At 37.4% G+C, this 24211-nt stretch overlaps 1 protein-coding gene across 2 annotated transcripts; it reads left to right on the top strand.

Annotated features, from left to right (window-relative positions):
* Window positions 1-1599: 1599 nt before the first annotated feature.
* Window positions 1600-23634, top strand: LOC117987704 (globin-like). Of its 2 annotated transcripts, none has more exons than XM_034974741.2 (4): window positions 1600-1878; window positions 17936-18096; window positions 19111-19336; window positions 21320-23634. In XM_034974741.2, exons 2-4 carry the CDS (start codon window positions 17942-17944, stop codon window positions 21455-21457), a joined length of 519 nt encoding a protein of 172 aa, XP_034830632.1. In that variant the 5' UTR covers window positions 1600-1878; window positions 17936-17941; the 3' UTR covers window positions 21458-23634. The 2 variants fall into 2 exon arrangements, with proteins under 2 accessions (XP_034830632.1, XP_034830631.1); XM_034974740.2 differs by lacking the exon at window positions 1600-1878 and adding an exon at window positions 14545-14660.
* The last annotated feature ends 577 nt before the right edge of the window (window positions 23635-24211 follow it).

The raw sequence follows: 24211 nt of genomic DNA, 5'->3' as shown, positions 1-24211 counted from the left end.
GACGCTGCTGACGGACATGACTGACCGCCGTGACTTACAAAGCGAATAATAAAATGTACACTGTACTCTGTAAACTAGGTATCAGACGTTAGCTTGGACCGAGCGTTTTCGCCTAACAAAAACATCCATCGGTTCAGAATTTTATCGGACGTCAGAGCGCTTAAGAACGGCCCAAGATTACTTCCGCTACTTACTTCCGATAGTTTGCACAGTTCAATGTACATTTTATCACACCTCATTTTATCATTTTACCACGGTGATCAGCCGCATCCGATAATTTGTTTCCGCCTACATCCACTCGCGCCGTAGTGGTCGCTATGCGCGGCAGTGAAGACCGGGTATAACAGCGTTTCATATAAATTTATGGGCGGCGCGGGCGCCTACTCTATTAATAAAAAAACACTAAAGAGTCCGATACCACTGTCGCATGTCGCAATTAATTTGGACGCTTCATCCATCTGCCAAGGCTTGGGCAAACACAACGCGCAGCGACGTGTCCAACGCGGCTCCTGAGAGTTGTAAGGAACTCAGTCGTTCACTCTGCGGGGCTGCGCTGCGCTGTCGTGCTCGGCAGTACTCGAGGTGCTAAATGCAGTTTTTGCTGCCGTCGTGTTTTGTATTTATCCAGCCCCACTGTAAAAAGTTTACAAAAGGGACGCATAGACGCAATTCAGAAAAAAACTAAGGGTACTTAAACTCAAATAAAGAATCCCAAAAGGTTTTATGTTTTCTTTACCTCAGCCATTCTTGTTGCTAAGGTAAAAAGTAGAGCTGCCATACGTTTAGTTAATCTCGGACTATTTATTTATTTACTTTAACTTTTTATAGCTTTCTATAAGGGTACCTATAATAGTTTTAGGGACTGATATTTTTATTCGAAAGAGCTCAGTTACGAACTATAAAGCAAAGTCAGTGGGTATTTGAAAGATTTACTACCTTCAGACAGGCATTTTATATTTTTTTGAAAGAAAAATATTCTTATCAATGTAAAAACTCTACCAATATGATAGTAGGTACATATCTCTATCTATCTATAAAGTAGGTAAATTGAAGAAGCGAATAAAATGTTATCTTATAAGTTCAAGGAAGGATTATGACCTCCCTGGCGCAGTGGTGAGCGCGAAGTGTTATAAAAGGAAGATCCCGGATTCGAGTATTCAGCAGGGGCAATTTTGGAGTACATAATTTCTATATCGTCTCCGATCTGGTCTGGCCCTTCCATCAAAACCCTGCAACCAAGCGTTTTAGCGTTCCGGTACGATGCCGCGTAGAAACCGATCAGGGGTATGGGTAATAAAACTACCATACCCTTTTGTGATTAGTCCGCTTCTATCTGAGACTGCATCATCACTTACCACCAGATGAGATCGCAGTCAAGGGCTAACTTGTATCAAAAATTTTTTTAAAGGCAGATATAGTCACCCTAACTTTATGTAAAAGGCACAAAATAACATTCAGCTCACGTAACGTTTCTAATAAACTACTCCGGCACTACACTACAGGCATGAGGCAGGAGATTAGGCATTAGTACGCGCCCTAGCGAAGGGCGGGCGGGGGCAACGTAAACAACTGAAAACCCGACGACAGTGCTCGACCCGCCTTTGCATTCGAAACACGTGTCACGCCGAATTTCGGCGTCACGACCGATCAGACATCGGCTACGCGAGAAAACTTTCCCAAAAACGCATAAAACACAAGAAATTGTATCAAAAATCAACTAAAAAAACATTAATGTCTGCTTTATTCTCCCGCGGATGGTAGGAAAAGTACGGTACTATCGCTAGTAGTGAATATGTGGTGTTTATGTATGCAATACGTGTGAGGAATATTAGCGCCGGTCGCACTATTAAGTGACATTAGACGGCGCATATGTAAAAGGTACTAAGTACTTATCTCTAGTTCTCTACTATCGTCTATCACGCTCTATTAAAGGGTGCCTAAATTGCCTGTAGCAATCAGACCGCATGCCCATAAACATTGAACTAAAAAACTACCAATTCCTATAGTCTATTTCAAACAAAAATAAGTGTTCGGTCAAAATTAGTATGACACTATTTACCTAAAGGCCGAAACCTAAATATATCTAAATATATAAAAGGAAAGGGTGACTGACTGACTGACTGACTGACTGACTGACTGATTGACTGACTGATCTATCAACGCACAGCTCCAACTACTGGACGGATCGGGCTGAAATTTGGCATGCAGATAGCTATTATGACGTAGGCATCCGCTAAGAAAGGATTTTTGAAAATTCAACCCCTAAGGGGGTGAAATAGGGGTTTGAAATTTGTGAAGTCCACGCGGACGAAGTCGCGAGCATAAGCTAGTTAATAATAAATCCTATATGTAATCTGTCGATAGGTTACTTGGCAACGTTTTTCAAAAATCGCATGGTCTTCTTTGACAAAATTATTAACTAACAAGTAACAATGTCATTAAGTGACTCACAAGAGAAATTACGTATAGGTACTTAGTTTGATTAGTTAAGTACTTAAGTTAAGTGTATTAGTTTTGGCCGTAAGATGTAAAAAATAATTAAATTATAAATTTATTTATAAATTTTAAAAAACCCCGACACAAAAACCCTCCAAAATGTAAAAGAATAATAATATGCATAGGCCCTTTAAGTAATAATATTTTAATTCAAGCTGTGTCGTCGATTCGCTAGGGACCTCTAAAGTTATGCGTTCGTATTATTGTTTTACTTTTTTTATTTTAATTCAACTAATTTTTATCTCATGCTTTTTAAACTTTATATTAGTAGGTAGACACTTGTGTTGAACAGCCGTTTACCTAAACTTTTAGATTACAAGTGTTCGATGTTTTATTAGATAAGTGTGCAAAATTGTATACGTATGTAGGTATATATACGTTTTAATCAAAAGCTGTGTCAAAGGTTTCTGCGTTATCAGGGGGTCGAAAATAGTTTGAAATATTACGCAATACCATACCATTCCGTCGTCTTATTTGAATTTGTTTGGATACTAATAAGTATGTATTGGTCTGAATTCTGATAGTAATAACCGGTCTTATAATTCTAACAAGAAAACTAAAAAAGAGCTGATAATAATCTTCAAACGGCTGAACAGATTTTCTTGGATAATAGCGAAGAACACTCTCGATCAAGCCAATCCACCTTTCAAACAAAAAAATTAAATCAAAATCGGTTCATTCGTTTAGGAGCTACGATGCCCCAGACAGATACACAAACACACAGATATACACGTCAAACTTATAACACCCCTCTTTTTGGGTCAGGGATTAAAAACGAGTTGCAGGTTGCAGCCCGCAAAAAAATTTGTTCGAAATCGCATCGCATCTAGAATCTAGATAGATACCTATAACCTACTACATTAAATTAGTTAGGTACCTTAGTAGGTATTTCTTTTTTCAAACTAGCCCTTGAATGCGATCTCATTCACTTGACTTTTTTTATCAAATGCATACTTACATTATTACCCATATTTACCGTAACGCTAAATCGCCTGGTCGTTATTGCCGCAATTGAAACCTCCCACGAGACCCAGACCTGAGCCTAAGTATTTAAAACTTTACATTCCCAAACGGACACTTCTGGGAATCAATAAAAATATTATAACCAACGAATTAGGGAAAAGTCGGATGTTTCCCAACGCCTAGACCATCCGTGAGCAGTTGCTGCCATAAAAATTGAATAATTTAATCAAGAAAATGGACGATTGGTTTTTAGTTGTAAACGAAGAGGAATTTGTATTTGCGATTTGCCACACCTGTGCACCTGTGATAAGATTGTATTCAACTAATTTGCAATAACATATCGATAACGCTGCAAACAACTCAGTGATTTAAACTTAAACAATAGGTATAAGTCCGCGACAGGTTGAGATAGCAATCGGGGTACGAGGCGGGGGGACGCCCCGCACACCCGCACTTCATCCGCATTCGCCTGCACCGGGTTAGTGCGGGGAATGTGCGGGTGTGCGGGGCGTCCCCTCCCCGATTGCCATCTCGACCTATCGCGTACTTATAGGTAGGTACGTATTTTCGGGATTTTACAATGAATCAAAATATAGTGTTGCAATGTAAATTTCCTTGTCTAGCTAGTGGCACAGCTAGTGGTAGGTTCCTTCCTACTTATTGTAGGAGAATAACTCAATGACCTCAATGACTATAGGTGTGATAATCGCTGGGATTGCTGGGTGCTTGAGCTATTTCATAGAAACACTTTCTTGTGACACAGATTGAAAGTATTTTAAATTCTAAAGAGACGTGGTAGGTCCTAGGTAATTGGGGATAAAAATTATCTAAGCAGGTACCTAGGAATTTTTGTTATAAGTGTAATTATGAATGTTTAAACTTAAAACATATGAAGTTGGTTAAATGTAGATAGGATATGCGGTAAAATCTGGAAACCCACCGCATTATCATCCCAATAAAAATCCTACCATTATGTGATTAATGGGCATGATCACGACCCACAGCAATGAGGGATACGAGTTACGACGCAGAGTAACGTATACCTATCTAGATCTACATACATTCCAAGCCCCAATTTTCCTTAAACGTGTTTCAGTCAAGATTCAAGTTTGAAAGTCTCACGAATTCAAATAAAACTTCCAAATTCTAAGCGGCGACCCGAAAATTTTCCGGTCACAAAGTTTTCCGTGCCCGCAGACTTTAATAAGCGGCTGAACTTCCTCATAAATATTTATGAGGTCAAGTTCGCTTTGAGGCGGTCAAGAGGGTGTGTTTCCCACTCTACATAATATATACCTACTATTTACCTAGCTGTGTGTAATTCTATATATAAAAATGAATCGCTGAATGTGTTGCTGATCGCAAATCTCGAGAGCAGCTGAACTGATTTCGCTAATTCTTTTTTATAATATTCCTTGAAGTACGAGGATGGTTCTTACGGAGAGAAAAATTTAAAAAATTGTAAGTATTAAAAAAAATAAAGAACCTACTGTTAGGCGGTACGAAGTTCGCCGGGTCAGCTAGTAATATTATAAGTTTATAGGAGTAAGTCTGACACTCATAGTCATAATAGCTGTTTAAGCGAGCTGCATGCCGCATGTATGAAATATCATTCATTAGACTACGGCTCGACGGAAAAAGAAAGTCTCTCGGAGGAAGGCTCGAAGGAAAATGGTATTTTTGTATAAAAATCTCAATATTTCATGCATTAGTATATTGCATCCGCGCGAAGCCGGGGCGGGACGCTAGTTTAAAATAAATAATGTACTTAGTTTCCATTTTTGGGAAAGGCCTTAGCACCGTGAAAGTATCCCCTAGTCAGGTCTAGAAATTTGAAGTGAGGAGGGGAGGATTCTATTTATGGGGGACTTTTGAGAAGTTTTGACCTGTTAATTTAGTTTAGTTTAGACTGTTTAGAGATTGTGTACAAGAGAATCGGCCCCATTATAAATGTCACTCCATCACTGCATTCATCTTGCCCAAACACAGAGATAATTTATAAGCTTAACATAATAATCAATAATATGTAGAATATTATGTGCTTACTTCTTCTCCCACACAATCAAACGAAATTTTTAAAAAGAACGCGGACGAAAGTCATCAGCTAGTCTGAAATATTTTCAGTAAACAAACCCGGTTCCATACAATTTATATTCAGTTAAACTATTGTATTGATTGTGTTGGATTGAATCCAAAATTTCAGTAACGGTTCGGAAGTATTGTTTAACTCATACATTTTGCGACAACTATTTTGGCACAACTTGGATATTTCATACTAAGTAGTTGACTAGTCCCAGCTTCACTCAGATATTAAATATACTTATAGGAAAATAATCTATACATATAATAGGAAAAGGTGACTGACTGACTGACTGACTGATCTATCAACGCACAGCTCAAACTACTGGACGGATCGGGCTGAAATTTGGCATGCAGACAGCTATTATGACGTAGGCATCCGCTAAGAAAGGATTTTTGAAAATTCAACCCCTAACGGGGTGAAATAGGGGTTTGAAGTTTGTGTAGTCCACGCGGACGAAGTCGCGAGCATAAGCTAGTTTAAATATAAAAGAAAAAGGTGACTGACTGACTGACTGAAGTTATCCGGCTGTTTAGCTATTATGACGTAGACATCCGATAAGAAAGGATTTTGGAAAATTCAACCCCTAAGGGGGTAATATAGGGGTTTGAAATTTGTGTAGTCCACGCAGAGGAAGTCGCGGGCGTATTAAATAATAAGAAGCGGTCCTAAGGAGGTCACGCTAGCATCCTTCGGGTACGGAATTCTAAAAGAGAGGTGGTTGCGCCTTTTAAAGTAGCTGGAGACATTCAATGTCTCGATGTTTTTTTTTTCTGAATCGGTTATCTACCTTAGACCTCAAGATGGGAAAATACCTCCCTAATTGTTAATTTTTTAAGAACCTTATGCAAGTTTAAAATTACTGATAGGTAGTCTCCTCTCGAACTTTTTTATTGGTACCATCAGTAGCGCATACCTACCACAAAGAACCTCGAAATTTCGTCTTTCAAAATCTCTAGGTTCTGTACTTTAACAGTGACGACCGGACAGACATTTCCGTCGAAAGATTTTATTATGCTAAAATTAAAAATATAAATATAGACTTCCATGATGGCGCCATAATGTTTACTTTATAACACATCCAATGTTTACTAACATTGTCAAAAAAATTATTACATTTAGCGTAAAAGTGAAAATTACTAGTTTAAAGTATGAGATAGGTGCTAAGTTTTCTCTGTTTTTTCAGATCTAAATATTATACAAATTAAATCAACACCGTTGCTGAAAACTGTAGGCGATCTACTAATTGAGTTAACAATAGCAAATTTTAAAATTACATAAAGAGAAAGATGGTAAAAATAAACTCACTGTTATATAGAAACTATTTATTTAATGTAGGTATTTTTTTAAAGAATATTAGCCAATTTCAAATCATGACTAATAGTCCCCTTTCCCCTCCAACTAAGCGAAGAGCTTGTACAAGAAGTACGACAATGGTGCAACGGGTATGGTTTAAACATGCGACCCTTCAGATTTCAGTCCGTTCCTTAACCGTTGAGTTATTGAGGCTCTTATTAAAATGATATGGTGGTAGATAATAAATCATACGAATAACTCGTTATTCAAAATGCAAGCGACGTCGCATGAATTTAAAGTTTTCAAAATCGCGCTGAAACTTTTTGATTTTCCGGTAAAAAAGTCGCCTAAGTATCCTATCCGATCCGTCTCCGGGATTTTACAAAACTTCGCCAAAATAGATTCAAGGAGTTGGCTGTGAAAAAGTAACACACATACAGTCTTTCACACTATTATAATAATATGAGTATGGGTTTTAAAATAAATTCATTCGTCAAAGGTTTAATCTAGCTCCATCGCTTTTCTAGGGTCACGTTTCTTTGAAGTCAACCTATATAATCCTACCTACTGCTGATCTGCCTGATTTTGTTCGGATCAAATTTGATATAGCCTATATGATATAAGTACATATTTATGTTTCTAATGGTGAAAATTTTTATTAAAATCGGTTCAGATTTTTCAGAGTTTTTTTTTCGATTACAAACAAAAAAAAAATTTCTTTTTATCGAATATTTATACGTCTATGTTTCTTTCATTATATATTATGGCCTACTATAAAATTAAATAATAGCTAGGCATATTTTATACATGAGTATGTTAGTGCCACTATGAAAGTAGGTGCCGCCTCGATCAGGGTGGGTTAACGCAATTAACTCGGCTCAATTTGGTTAACGCGCGACCCATATATTACTTTACATTAACTTAATTATTATTGCTATAGCAAAATATTTATTCGAAGTAGATATATATGTATCCTATTAAGTGTACATAGGTGTTAAAGCGAAAATGTGTTTGTTTGTTCGTTTTTCTTCAATTTATTTATTTATTTTTTATTTTTATTATTCATGTACCAAAAATTGTAGTTACAAAGTAATAATAAATTAAGTTACTTCGGAAATGCTTATCTCTAAACAGAGATTTCTTCCAGCTTCCCATTCAAGGTTGTGAGTAAGGCGTATCAAGAAGTGGAATAGGTCTACGGTACTAGAATCTAATAAACTACATAAATATCTTATAATAAATACCCAAATCAACTTATATACAATAATAATACTTATCATAAATAATTATATACATAATATATGAAAAATATAAATACATATAATATATAAAATACTCTATATTAATGATAGGTAATACTGCTTCACTCTGTATTTGAATGAGTGTACTGAGTGGCAGTTCTCTCTGACATTTTCAGGAAGTGAGTTCCAAAGTTGGGTAGCTAGTACGGTGAAAGATTTGTTATAGAAGACTGTGTTACAACGGGGAGTGACGAGAGGATTTTTTGAGACACACGACCGCATAGGTCTAGTAGGAGGGCGGGATAGTTGAAATCGCTCTCGTAGATAACCAGGGGAAGAGGTATTAAGAACATTGTAGAGAACAGTCAGAATATGCAAATTGCGGCGAAAGCGTATTGGGAGCCACTTTAACCGACGACGGTAATCGGAAATATGGTCGAATTTGCGCAGGCCGTATATAAACCGTATGCACAAATTTTGAAGTCGATCGAGTTTGTCAAGTAGCTCTTCGGTAGCATCCAAGTAGCAGACGTCCGCATAGTCGAGAATCGGAAGCAACAGAGAATGTGATAGCATAATTTTGGTACGCAGCGGAAGGAAATTCTGCAGTCTCCTCAAGGAATGGATCGAATAATGCATACGTTTACTGATCTGATTTATATGTGCTGCCCAAGCGAGGTTGCCATCCATAGTCAATCCTAGGTTTTTCGCTGTGGATGTGTAAGCAACGGGTGTGCCATCATAAGAAACCAAAGGCAGATCACTGAAGGCAATACGATTTCTTAGCGGCCTGCTTCCAATGACCATAACCTGTGATTTATTAGGGTTAACTAATAAACCAAAAGAGTCCGCCCAATTTTTAATAGCAACTAGGTCTGTGTTCATTGCTGTTATCTCTGCATCCAAGTCTGACAGTGTTGTATGCCTATAGAGCTGCAGATCGTCTGCATATAGGTGGTAGTTAGAACTAATAATTTTGGTGATTTCATTGATGAAAATTGAAAAAAGAAGAGGGGATAGTACACCGCCTTGAGGTACACCAGCAGAGAGGTAAGCCCAGTCAGAGTTAGCCTCTTCAGTGCGCACCCTCTGTAGGCGACCGTGAAGATAAGAGTGAAACCAGTCAATCGCAGGGGAGGATATGTTAAGAGATCGAAGGATACCAAGCAGGATATCAAAGTCAACTGAATTAAAGGCGTTACTAAAATCCAACAAGGCGATAATAGTTACTTTTTTGTTATCCATTGCGTAACGAATATCATCAGTGACTTTGATTAACGCTGTAATGGTGCTGTGAGAGGGCCGAAAACCTGATTGAAAGGGACTCATAAGATTGTTCTTAAAAAGAAACGTGGATAATTGTTTGAAAACAGCATTTTCTATAATTTTTGAAAGAATAGGTAAAATCGAAATGGGACGAAACTGTGAGAAAGAATTAGGATTAGCAATTTTCGGTAGGGGAATGACATGGGCCATTTTCCAGTCTGTAGGGAAGATCTTATGAGCCAAGGAGAAGTTTAATATGTGTGTAATAATAGGCACCATAAGATCTAAAACGAGTAATAACATGTCACGGCTCAGGCCATCACTACCAACAGCTTTTGTTGAAATGGAAAGGATGTACTTTTTTACATCGTCCTCCGCAACTTCTTGGAAATTGAAAGGTTCGCACAATGGTGGGGTGATGTTTGTTAATTTTTGAAGTGTTAGAGATTTTTTAGAATCCGAAATTGTAACAAGCGGAGTGGAAAAATGAGTGTTTAGTGCATTTATATCAATAGAGATAGTAGAAGTACTTAGAAATTTGCCCACACCCCCACGCCCCGCAATAGGAATCGACGTGTATTTAATGAGGGAAAAGAAATACAACGAAATTAAAGACAATAAGAGGGGATAAAACAATGCAAATTTTCTCTCACTTTTCTTGAAAGTTTCTCTTTAAAATAGCTATAACATACAGACAGGCGTACCAGATGGACAGAGGGTAAAGAAACTATAAGGATTCCTTATTATACTGCGGAACCCTAAAAAATAGGTACTTGCCTAAAACTAAAAATGTTGTGTTTGTGCTCTTAATCGTCTTCAACATCATTGATCAACCCATCGCCGGCTCACTACAGAGCACGGCTCTCCTCTCAGAGTGAAAGGGGTTTTTGGCCAGTCTACCACGCTGGCCAAGTGAGGATTGGCAGACTTCACAGACCTTTGAGAGCATTATGGAGAACTCTCAGGCATACAGGTTTCCTCACGATGTTTTATTTTACCGTTAAAGCAAGTGATATTTAATTGCTTAAAACGTAACTCCGAAAGTCCGAAGTCATATGGCTACGTAACATCAGGGAGTGGACTAGCATAAAAACAGTCGGAGAACTATTTCCGCCTAGCCATGGACAAACAACTGACTGCTGACCTTCAGTAATGGAGAGGCACTAGAAGAAGAAGAAGAAGAACTCCGAAAAGTTAGAGGTAAGTGCCCGGGATCGAACCCCCGAACTCCGATTAGGAAGCGGACGTCCTAACCACTAGGCTATATCATAGCTTACTCTGTAGCTGCACTCGTAATCATTGTTAATCAATAGTAGGTAGTAGGTACATAAATATAGGTATTAGGTATGTTTTTAGCGAACAACTAATATTTGCTGGGCAAATAAAGACCGCCCCGACAATTTGTAATTGCAAGCGTTACGTGAAACTCGTAATTTACGTTTCAATATTACGGAGAAATGTAGTTCAACCTGAATATTATATGCAACTGAATATTATGTTCAATAGCTGTTAAAAAGCAACAAGCATTCCAAGTTTGAACTCCTCAAACCTGATGATGCAGGGTAAAACACTCTAAACCATAGAGATTCAGGAACTGATCGATCAGGAACAGGAGTGAAATAATATTGTAAATGCCGAGCATAGACTTTTTATTGAATTCCAAGTCTCAGCTCTTCAATCCTGATCACAGAGTACTTTTTGATCCTGATGCTCCAAGGTATTGAACTCTTAAGCCGTGTGGATTTGGAAGTTTTGCTGGTGAATTGATATTTTAGGTACCACGCAGTAACTTCTTAAACTAAAAAGCTTAAAATAAAATAAAAATATTAAAAAAACCGACGCTTTAATTTCTAGTTTATTTTATTATGCTCGCCCGACTTCATACATACATACATGTGTAGAAACAGAAGTTATTTTTTACTTTGTAGTGTTTTTGGAAGTCGGTTTTTTTTAATATTTTTTAATAGTTGATGCCCGCGACTTCGTTCGCGTGGAATTAGGTTTTGAAAAATCCCGTGGGAACTCTTTGATTTTCCGGGATAAAAAGTAGCCTATGTCACTCTTCAGGTCTTTGACTATACCCATGCAAAAAATCAAGTCGATCCGTTGCTCTGTTGCAACGATCCGAATTGAAGGACAAACCAACAAACCAACAAACAAACACACTTTCGCATTTAAAATAAGGGTACTGATTCGTGTTGTTTTAGGATTTTTGTCTTTTTAAACTAATTTTTAGGGATTGGAAGTCTGAATGCACATTCAGATATCTATTTCTCTTCCAATGCACGCCCTGCAATGAAAATGTTCCCAACTACAAGCAGACTTTTATTAAAATACATAGGTACCTACCTATCTAAAACGAGATAAAATTACATAGTCTGATTTATGTAAGTTCAACAGAGTTCATGTATCGATCCACCACTTTTAGTAACATATAGGTATTATCTTTATTCTATAGGTAGGTACTAGCCGATGCCCGCGATTTCGTTTGCGTGAAGTTAGTTTTTCAAAATCCCGTGGGAGTTATTTTCCGGAATAAAAAGTAGCCTATGTCACTCTCTCTGTACCTACCCATGCAAAAAATATGAAGCTATGATAGCCTAGTGGTTAGGACGTCTGCCTCTTAGTCGGAGATCAGGGGTTCGATCTGGGCACGCACCTCTAACTCATCGAAGTTAATTTTGTGCTTTTTGAGTAATTAAGTATCACTTGCTTTAACGGTAAAGAAAATCATCGTGAGGAAACCTGCATGCCTGAGCGTTCTCCATAATGTTCTCAAAGGTGCGTATGTGTAAAGCATGTCGGTCCCTTGCTCTGTTGCGACATGATTGAAGGACAAACCAACCAACCAATAACCCAATAAACAAACACACTTTTGCTTATGGGTAGTCATACTAGTGGCTCGCCCCGACTTCGCTTAGTTTGAATAATAGTTATAATAAGCCTATATTCAATCCATCTGGAATAATGCAGAAAGAAATTTATGGAATAGGTACCTGGTACATAATATACCTACTTGGTTTTCCGAAGATTACCATCCATACACACAAACCCACTCGCACTCTTCCTTTATAATAAAGTAATTGATGCCCACGACTTTGTCCGTGTGGATTTAGGCTTTTAGAAATCCCGTGGGAACTATTTGATTTTCCGGGATAAAAAGTAGCCCCGGGATGCAAGCTATCGCTGTAGCAAATTTCGTCAAAATTGGTTGAACGGATGGGCCGTGAAAGGTTAACAGACAGACAGGCACACTTTCGCATTTATACCTAATATTAGTATGGATAGCACAGATATAATAAGTTTGTACCTATGTCACGTCAAAATAATATGACTATTGTGGATTTACATGAAGTAACTTAGTATAGTCTTGGACGATTTAACCTAAGGACGCGCCTCGCATGATTATTCCCCTCTGTCAATAGTAATGGATTTTTAATCCACTGCGTTTATAAACACTGTTTGCGGAATCGATTTTGTCATTGTCAGAATCGTTTTCGATGTGTGACGACGTCTTACACGCTGGGTGAAAAATGCCTGTTTGTGCCGTTAGTGAGTGCAAGAACAAATCAAACACATCAAATTTACAAAAAGATGGAATTTCATTTCATAAGTAAGTATTTTTGGTGTAATAAACGCTTTCTATAAATTAAATTACATAAATTATTATAATAAAATAACAATCGAGAACTTTACCGATTCAGTAATTGAGTACGTAATAATTCGGTAGAAACGAGTCACACTCCTCACGAGCTATATTTTGTTTTTTCTAAACAATTGCAACCCTCGATACATACAAATTAGGTTAAAATTTGAATACGCGTGAACAGCATGAAATTACGTAGTAGTACGATAGTGATTGCGGTTCGATTATCGATATCGATGAAAACATTTTCTTTATTATTAACGACTAAATTACCGTCTTCAAGTCAAGTAAAGAATAGTTATTATTAATTACCACAATTTTTTCGCTACCTATACTTGTAATAAAACTGGTCGATTTCTGTGATTTCACGTACTTAATACATTTAAAAAAAAATTAAAGCAACGCAATTTTAGTGATAGGCGCGAAATGTATAAAATTTATGTATTAAATCGCCAAGAATGTACATAACATTAACCTAATGGTAAATAATGACGTGTTAAAAATAGAAGAGGCCACCGTGTGTGTTTACTAATTTATTTTCATAGTATCATATCTGTCTTATGGAATTTTGCTGTGGGGTAAAAGCGGCAGGTATTGAGAAAATTTTTGCATTGCTAATTTGTAAGGGCAATACGTGTTATATTTAATAACTTACATTTAATTTTTTTGGACAAAGAGTACACCATATTGGAAATACCATGTAAACCCAATGTGCAATAAATAAATGATTGATTGGAAAGAAAAAACATTTTATTGATTGATATACCTACTAATTATGTTTGGTAGGCTTTTGCGCGGTCAGGTTTATTTTGTATTATATAATAATATAAGTCATTAATAAGCACATTTTCACTATCGAAATTTTAAATGAAAATTTCGTTATATAAAAAAATACAAAAGATTAAAAATGATATAAAATAAGTAAAAAAGTATGTGCATATTTTTTAAATAAATATTTTTCTTATTTTTACGTTGCATTATTAGTTTTTGGGATAATTACCTATTAAGTGAGGTGAATGTATGCAATAATACGCTACGCTGACCAAACACTGGTTTTAAGTAATTAAATACGAGTAATAAATTCTTACTTCTACTTTTGTTTCTGAAAAACTATCGATATATTTTAAAATATCGATACGGTAGCATCGCAAATCAATTTGACTGTCTCACACTCGTAATGTCTTTGTATGTTGATGTATATAACTTATTAGTGTGCGTAAAATGTAGTAGTGTTGAAGATTTAGATATGTGTGAGTTAATAATGACACAAAACTTTGTTGAGTGAGTGTGTCAAGTTGTCTATGTAGTGTTTCCTCGTCCCGCACCAAAAGTGACAGAAATTTTTATTCGTAATATTAGGCGCGTTACAAGTCCATAGGTTCAATCGTCCAAGAGTATAGTACATCTCATTTCCATGAATTTCGTAATTTCCGTTTACCTACCTACATGTTTCCGAGTTATCAAAGACAAGACAACTACCTGTCCAAACAAAAACCTGTCCCGATAAGGGTGATTACAAATAGAAGTAATTATAAACTAACTCAACAGTTTTCGGTGTTATCAGCAGAGAAAGGTTCGATGAACAAACATCATGCTCTATTTTTACCTGTGCTCGACTTTTGTGTTGCTGTCCGCGTTTGTAGTTCTGAAAAGAGTTAGACTTGGCCGAAAGGTAAGATAATAATTATAAGGGTGCCTTTAAATTTGCTGCAAAGTGCCGCGCGGAGGCAGCAAGGCTGCAGCGCTACAGCAGCAGTCGCACGTAGTTCATCGATCGAAATTATATGAGCTTACAAAACCGCGCGACTGCAGCGCATTTAGGCTGAGATCTATAGAGCGCACTTTGACTTTGCTCAGACTTAAGATTGAGTTAAAACGAGACAGATTTATGTGTGAGATATAGCTGTGCCTCGTTTTAACTTTGTCCAGAGTGCGCTCTATAGATCTCACCCTTAGTGTCTACACATTGTTGTTTAACCAATTCACAACATCGTTTAGATTAGAACTTTCTCAGCATTAAATTTAGCTTCCTCCCATGAAAAATTAAGGAAGTATAATCTGCATATAAATACATATTGCATTTATGTCGTTTAATGAGAGCAATGTCGTTTATATATATTAAGAACAGGGTAGGTCCTAAAACACTACCCTGCGGTACACCGTACATAATTGATGCTTCATGACTTCGGACATCACCTGCTGTCTTCTATTTATTAGGTAACTTTTCAGTAGTTGCAACGGAGTACCTCTGATGCCAATTCTATCCAATTTATCTAACAGTATGGAAATACTAACAGTGTCAAATGTCTTGTCTATCGGTTTTTCGAACTATGTGTCCTGTCCATTGACACTTCAGCTTCGCCACTCGCTGAGCTATGTCGGTTACTCTGGTACTCGGTACCTAAAGGTCTTATATATAACTAGCTGACCCGACCGTCCTAGCTTCGCTCGAGTGATATTTTTGATAATCGGTATTAGGTGGAATTTCTAAAAATCTTAAAAAAAGTAGGTACACTTACGTCTTAATTTTCACTCGAGAGCTCAAATCCCAATAATTTGTATAGATCTACCTTGACAGATCATGGATTTACATACAAACTTTCTTAACTTACTATTTAACCCCTTTAGGGCGGTTACGCACTCATCAGATCAGAGTCCGTGAATTAGTACGTTCCAAATTAGTCATAGAACTATTTGTGTGGTAGCTTACGCACTATATCCGACTTCTGTCATCCGATATCTCTCCGTCATCCGTGAGAATACCTCGGATGTGCCTCGCAATCAAATTGGACATATTATGACGTAGATATGTCAAAAATGTCCACTGAATAGCTTGGATTTGGATCAGATATCGGATTAGTGCGAAGCAATAGCAGTCGAGTTTTTCATATCCGTATTTTCACGGATTCCGATCGGATGAGAGTGTAATCGCTCTTATGGATAGAATTTCTAAAACCCCTGAAACATGAGTATCTTCATTTTTAAACAAAAGCCGAAATACCAATTTTCATAAAAAGAAGCTACGTACTGTCATCAAGTTTCTAAGCCCCTGTTTAGGCTGTGTGTTGATAGATCAGTCAGTCAGTCAGGACAAGTCTTTTCATATACATAATATTATGTAATACCTATCCTGTGCCTAGATGGTAACTAGTTGACCGACCCTAGCTTCGCTTGCTTGGAAACTTTGAAAATCCTTTTTGTAGGGATCTATGATATTGAGCTGAGTCTATACGAACTAGAGATTTAATATAATAAGTAAGCTAGGTTCTCTTTATAACTTAGAATCGTAGACCTATAAGTACTCTATGGTCTTGGTCTTGGTCACAGTCTAGCACCTATGGGATCCCAACGTCTATCGGTTTTTCGAAATCTTTGCCATACCCATTACCCTTTCAGATCCGCAACCCGTTGAGCTATGTCGGTTACTTTAGATGTCCTACTTGTCTCCTCATTTCGGATTAAAAACGTAAATAATCTTCAACCTTATCTCTCTCTACCATCCGCTGAGTGACTCTCTTTCTTATGAGGCACATATAAGCGTCCACGTCTTGACCTACATGATAAAGGTATTTGAACTTCTTGGTAGGTATTATCTAATGTACTTAAATAAACGGAAAGTACCCGAGAAACAATGAAGTCAGGAGTCCCAAAGCACACAATTTCAAGTAGCGTCCCGCAATCTTATTTGATTTCCGCTTATCAACTTTGTTATTTGCCGAGCATTTCAAGAAAGTCAATCAGGCAGAACTTTACTTATAGGAGCGGTAACTTATTGCTTAAATAAACCTTCTAATGTACCTACTTATTAAACAGTCCTTCTTTCTTTCTTCACTCTGGGCTGGTTTCCGCATTTAAACGTTTCCGTATATTGTGCGTTTATAACAGTCCTTATTTGCCCTTATCTTTTAATAAAAGGACTGAGAAAATAGATATAATTTTTTTGTGTTTCCATAAACTTGTACTCATATAATATACTTAGTCCTACTTAGGTTTATCTGTATCTCGCTGCGCGACTTGATGTCTCTTTCAAGGGTAAGTAGTTTAATTCCAAGTTTTCCGACCTATATTGTTATCCTCAACATTCGTGCGTTGCTTTTCACTTGACATTCTATGAGAAAGGTGAGATGCACGATGATTTTCTCTGAAATCAAGGGTTTAGTAAAAGTATTTTTGAGAAAAAAATACTAAATGTATGTTTGCAAAATAAAACTAATGAAAAAATAAACTATGTCTATAACTAGATGTTAAATTGTTTTAGAATTTTCATACCCCTAACCTAATCTTATTTATTTACACCCAAAGTTGTCATAAATTTAGTGTTAAAATAGGAATCTTTTGAGGCTCGTAACTTTAAAATCAACATTTTTTTCAATGTTTAACATATCAATAAACCTAGATAATTGCAAGAAAAACTGATATAATACTTAGTTTTGAGCATACAATATCAAATAATGTAGTACCTAATCGAAATAACTGAGCCCACTTAAGTCACAATAAGCTTTGTAATTAAAATATCTTTCGCTTTGAAAACAAAAAGGCGCGAACTCGAATTGTTTTGCTATGAACTTGTAAATTGTAATCGATTCATGTGGACGGTTTCATAGTCGCACATCTCTAACTTTTTGGAGTTTTGTGCGTTTTAAGCAATTATTATAATTAAGATCATTTGTTTTACGGTGAAGAAAAAACATCGTGAGAAATCAGCAGCGGAAGGAGAGTTCTGCATAAGTAATGTTGTTAAAGGTGTATGAAGTCTGCCATTCCGCACTTAACCAGCGTGTATAGACTATGGCCAAACTCTTCTCATTCTGAGAGGAGACTCGTGCTAGTGAGGCGGCAATGGGTTGACGATAATGATGGTATCGACCTTAGGAAATTAAAAAACGCTTGTCAAAATCTATTTTACTCGACAGTGACGTTGACGGTAGCTATGTTTGTTGTGGCTAGGTGGCGATGGGCAGCTGGTTAACCTACTTCTGGTGGGGCGGCGACCCAGACGTGGCGAACCCTCACTCCGGTCTGACGCGGAGGGAGGTGTACGCCGTGCAGCAGTCCTGGGCGCCTGTCTACGCTCATTCCGTCGCTAATGGAACTGAACTATTGAAAAGGTGATGAATAAAGGGAAAATATTATTTGCTTAAAACCTTTTTTTAATTTATATCGCTAGGAAATGCATTTACGCATCCCCCGGAAGGCAACCAGTCAGCCAGTCTGCCAGCCAGCCATTCGGCCTGCCAGGGAAGATATGTGGTACCTACTCGCCGGCCGAGAGGTGACCGGAATACCCACTAAAACCTAGCGGCGCTCCTGCGCGTCGCCTGGCGACTGGGTCACGGAAACACCGAAGCAGTGTTTCCATATGTAAATCGAGAATTACCGTGTTCAAGGGTTAAAATTACGGTGTTTCTAGATTAAATTACGGTGGATTAGCTAAAAGAATACCGTGTAAATTATCGTGTCATTTTTAAAAGAAAAAACGTCACGAATTTGCTTTTTAATCAACTATTAATATTATTCTGAATCTGACTCTCCTAGCATAGCAATATCTTTTTCATATACGGATTTATTCATATTAATATTTTGTTAAATCTCATTAGTTTTACATTTTACTCCTTCCTAATTGCTTGAATAAGGACGAAAATAGATTGCTGAGATTTGATGCTTAAACCGAGAGCAAGAGAAATGTTGCTATTACGAAATATGCTTAGGTGACTGAGATTCGTACTCGTATTACGCAGTATAATTATTATGAATTTTTAACGTGATTTTGTATTACGGTGACACGGTCAAGGCCATATTACCTTGACGGTAGATTAGGGCTGAATTACGGTGCATCTACGGTAATTACCGTGTACATGGAAACACTGCACCGAAGCAATCCACCGCGACCCAGTCAACGACATTCGCCGAGGCGGGTCCTCCACCGGGACCCACTCACGAGGTCCCCTACCGACGCACGTCCGAGGCGCACCAACGATGTACGCCTCCCCACAGGGGACCCAACGGGCGACAACGCGCCATGCGATAAATTTAAATAAAATCAATTAAAATATAAAGTTTCATCAATAATCCGTTTGGGGATCACTGTCACTGATCAAATAATTTTCGTATGGTTTTCATAGATTATTCCGGGCGTATCCAGAAACAAAAGAGTTCTTCAAAATGGTGCGAAAGTCTTCCGAAGATGACTACGCCCAGAACCCTCAGTTCAAAGCCCACGTGATCAACCTGATGGGATCTCTCAACCTGGCGGTGAATAACCTCAACCAGCCAGAAGTGGTCGCAGCCATGATGAACAAACTTGGAGAATCACATGGCAGGAGAAAAATACAACAGGAACATTTTTATGTAAGTTCAATTCTGTGCCTCCTGTGGTGATTTAAAAGTCGAGTTATAGGTACCTACCCCTCTTATGCTTTTTACATAAAATGATTTAAAAAAATGGATTTTTAAGTCTGACTGACGTACTTTTATCCACTATAGTTTCGGAGATTATATTTTTAGCGCTCTACTTACTCTGTTTTAAGTTGTAGGTACCTATCTACCTAATTAAAACTCAAACTCAAAAAACTCAAATTATTTATTCAGAATAGGTAAAATTTCACGCTTTCTGATTGTCAAAATTTTTATTTGTAAGATGATATAGGTGCTTATTGGTGATAATGAATACGTAGCTGTACTTAAAACTAAAGCTACGAGCTTAAAAATTCAACGTTCGTTTAGTAATAATTGTAAGTAATTTATTATAGCCTAAAACAACAAATATAAAAGCAGCTGGTAACTAAATGTTTCTCGTTTCTAAAAAAAATATACTTAACAAAAGAAAACGAAAAAATGATGGAAATATTACATTTCCCTCCACCTGAGGCGTTATTCCGAACGTGCGCTGGATAACTATAGTCCACGACAGGTCGAGATGGCAATCGGGGAATGAGGTGCGGGGAAGCCCTGCACACCCGCACGTCACCCGCGCTCGCCAGCACCGGGTTAGCGCGGGGGCTGTGCGGATATGTGGGGCGTTCCCTCATCGATTGCCATCTCGACCTGTCGCGTACCATAGGTACCTAGTAGCTATTTCGCTTTGTTTTGGAGTTTCAATTGTCGAATATAAAAATTATATTGTGAAAAGCAAATTGTATTAATTTTAGTAGCTGGTAGGTACGTCCCGCTCGGCGTCAATTTCTAACAATCCTTTCAATTAGTGGCGGTCCACCATGGAACTAGGATTCAGCTTGGCTTAGATACCTAGGTAATAGGTATAGCTGGTAGACCAGCTACGAACGTAACACTTTGTCCTTCTAGCTCTTCTATCTGCCTATTAGGTACTTGTGGTACCTACTTATCTACCTAGACAATTTTTTTTAAACTTATTATTAAAAATAGGTACTATTAACATAGTAAATTAATCTCTACCCATTATTATAAATACGAAAGTGTTTGTTTACCTATTGGTTTGTCCTGCAATCACACCGCAACGGAGCAACGGATCGACGTGATTTTTTTCGTCCAAGGGTTTTTGTATCGATGTAGTTAAAAACCTGGAGAGTGACATAGGCAACTTTTTATCCCGAAAAATAAGAGAGTTCCCACGGGATTTTTAAAAACCTACATCCAGGCAATTCTTTTTCCTGAGGCTAACTGTAGGTAGGACTAGGTAGGTAAGCAATTTGTTAAGAATGTTATTTGATTAAAACTTTTAATTAAGTATATTTTACCGACACGGAAATAATAATTATTAAGTAATTAATGCAGGTTGATCACGCACAGGTGCTTTCGTAATTAATTTTCTTTTTAATCTGTACCTTTTAGCGAGGTCACCCACGGCGACTTTTTGCAGTCCGCCGTTGGTTGCATTTCCAACGCGCGACAGTAGCGATTCAATAGTTATATTGTGTTTTGTTTCGGATTGATTGGGGGTGGCAAGCGTGAAGCTCCGCCTGGGGGTGAGCCCTAGGGCTCGAAGAGAATTTGGAGAGGTCGGGGGTCAACGTCCTCAAAAGGGCGCCTCCTGTGAGGCTCGGACCACGACATTAGTATGATGTTGGGATGGGCGGATTAGTTGAACTGGTTAGGTATCGGGGACCTCGTCTTCGCCGGCGAAAACGCTGTAATGAGTTTGTGTGTTGCCCTACAAGATAGGGTGCATTGTCGGTCATGATTCAATTTGATCGTCGGGGTCGTTAAGGGCGTGCTTAGGGCGTCTTTTATCAGAGGGATCTCTCAGAGGGTTACTCTTAGGGGTGTATGATGCTGCATCAACTTCAGTAGTGATACAATCGCATCGCTTTACATGTCTAATGGCTAATCTTCGAAATGTTTTTATGCCAACAGAACTTAAAGGACGTATTAGTGAAGATGTTCATCGAGGTGCTAAAACTTGAAGGCGCGACGCTAGCGGCTTGGGGCAAAGCGGTGGAGTTTTGGTACAAACACATTTTTGAAACGCTCATCCAAGGAGACTCGAGATAACCAAGTTCTAACGCAGCACAAGTAGGAAAGATCATCTTTGATTGAATTCAAAGGCCAAAGCAGCAAGTTGTTACCTAGTATACCTAAACTAGGCCAAATGGTACCTACACCGTACAGATTTTATAGATAGTAGGTAAGTAGGAAGCAAAAAAACGGTGATTAAAACGTCTGCCTCCTATTCGGGGGGCCGAGGGTTCGATTCCGTGCACGCACCTTTAACTTTTCGGAGTTGTATGGCGTTTATGAGCAATTAAAAATCATTTTGTTTTAACGGTGAAGGAAACCCTTCCGCACTTGACCAGCGTGGTGGACTATGGCCAAAACTAGACCTATATGCGTCCATGCCTGCAATTTGATGTTATTGTAGGTACCTAGAACTTTTCATAAAAATAGCTTTGCATCTAATCGTAGAGTAATCCTATTTTATTTAGATAAGAATTTAGTTAAGTATAAACTATAAGTTAGATAGAAGTTAGTTAAGTATAAACTATAAGGTAGAAGATAAGTTAGATAGATGCCTATACCTACTACATACCTACTAATATAATGCTTAATTTATTAGTAATTACAAATTAGATAGCCTTTAGCAACCCATAAAACGTTCATTCTATTCTACTTATTTTAATTTTTTTACCTATATGTAGGATGTATTGAATATATCTAAGTGTTTGAAGTTTAAGTTGGACGACACGTCTAATTGGAACGGCTGACGGCAGTGCCACTACTTACACAAACTAGATGAACGATAATTTTAAATTCAAACACAAAAAGACACAAAATACAAGAAAGAGGAAGTATAATAGAGGAAATAGATAAAAAGATAAATAAATACGTTATAGAGGAAGAAATTCTAAAATTAAGTATTGCAAAGATCCTGTGCAAAGATATAGTGGAGAGACTATCGCCAATCCCTTCTCATTCTGAGACAAGACCGTTCTCAGTAGTGAGCCGGCGACGAGTTAATCACGATGAAAATATTACATTTATTTTACACTAAAATTATAGTGTTTTTAGGGTTCCGTACCTCAAAAGGAAAAACGGAACCCTTATAGGATCACTTTACTGTCTGTCAAGAAACCTATAGGGTAGGTACTTCCCGTTGACTTAGAATCACGTAATTTGGTAGGTAGGTAACGTAAGGGGAATAATCCAAAAACCGTAAATCTGTGATTAGAGGATCACAAAAAAAACTAAAATGTGTTCATGAACAAATAATTAGTATTTTCAACTTTCAAAGCAAGATAACTAGACCAAGTGGAGTATCATAATGAAAGGGCTTTACCTGTAGGTACGTACATACATTCTAAAACTGATTTTTTTTAATGCATCATTTTTATGATTTATCGCGCAAAATGTCGAAAAAATATGACTGCAGTGCGGAACCCTCGGTGCGCGAGTATGACTCGCTCTTGGCTGGTTTGTTATAATTTATTATTGGTAGGTACCTATTTTATTAGGATTTATTTTAGCCCGAGAAGAGAACCCATAGGGACTTTTCGGAGAGGTGCTTTAGGTAAAGCTGAAAGTTTTTGCATAGGTCCAACCTATAGGTATACATAGTTCTTCTACCTTCCAAGGAATTTAAAACTTAGGTAATCAATGATTTTGCAGTTTGGCCAAATATTCTTAAATAACCTATTTAATAGTTTTGCCGTAACCTGCCCCCTTGGCACAAAAACTTCGACTTATAAAATTTGGCTTATAAAGCACCTCGTCAAAACTTCTAACGGGCACTTGAGTCTTTATTAGGGTTCCGTACCCAATGGGTAAAACGGGACCCTACTATTACTGAGACTGCGTTGTCAGTCCGTCTGTCACGCTGTATCTCATAAACCGTGATAATCAGACAGTTGAAATTTTCACAGATGATGTATTTATGTTGTATAGCAACAAATACTAAAAACAAATATAATAAAATTTTAAGGGGGCTCCCATACAACAAACGTGATTTTTTTGCTCGTTTTTATAGATAATGGTACGGAACCCTACGTGCGCGAGTCCCACTCGCACTTGGCCGGTCTTTCTAATCTTATGTAAATATCTTGTATCGTTTAATATAAGTGCATGAAACGTGTAAATATGCGAAGACTATCATTAGGTATTTATACCTATGTCCTACTATCGAGGTAGATAATGTATCACTGTTAATGTTTATTCTAGGCAATTTAATCAGTCAACGTAACATATTTTGTAAATACATATTCCTTTAAGTATTTACGAGTCTCGTTTTATTTAACTACTAGCTTTTGTCCATGACTTCGTCTGCGATACATACCTAAGTATAATCATTTATACTTAGTTACTTATCTCTCATAGCAAAAAAAAACTGATTTGGATCTTTAGTTCGAGAGATTAATTTTCAGAATCGAATCTTTAGTTCAAGAGATTAATTTTCAGAATCGAATCTTCAGTTCAAGAGATTAATTTTCAGAATCGAATCTTTAGTTCAAGAGACTAATTTTCAGAATCGAATCTTTAGTTCAAGAGATTAATTTTCAGAATCGAATCTTAAGTTCAAGAGATTAATTTTCAGAATCGAATCTTTAGTTCAAGAGATTAATTTTCAGAATCGAATCTTTAGTTCAAGAGATTAACTTTCAGAATCGAATCTTTAGTTCAAGAGATTAACTTTTAGAATAGAATCTTTAGTTCAAGAGAGTAATTTCAGAATAGAATCTTTAGTTCAAGAAATGATCTCCTGCATCCAAACTTTACATTAGAGCCTCTATAATTATAGTAATAGTGGCTCTAATG

The sequence above is a fragment of the Maniola hyperantus genome, chromosome 13 (assembly GCF_902806685.2).
Source record: "Maniola hyperantus chromosome 13, iAphHyp1.2, whole genome shotgun sequence".
In the NCBI taxonomy this organism is placed as follows: Eukaryota; Metazoa; Arthropoda; class Insecta; order Lepidoptera; family Nymphalidae; genus Maniola; species Maniola hyperantus.
This window is presented reverse-complemented; position numbering and strand designations above follow the sequence as displayed.

Coding starts and splice junctions, on each gene's coding strand:
- LOC117987704 (XM_034974740.2), top strand. CDS start 14,580: ATGCTCTATTTTTACCTGTGCTCGACTTTTGTGTTGCTGTCCGCGTTT. Junction 14,661..17,935: donor GAGTTAGACTTGGCCGAAAG/GTAAGATAATAA, acceptor TGTTGTGGCTAG/GTGGCGATGGGCAGCTGGTT. Junction 18,097..19,110: donor GGAACTGAACTATTGAAAAG/GTGATGAATAAA, acceptor TGGTTTTCATAG/ATTATTCCGGGCGTATCCAG.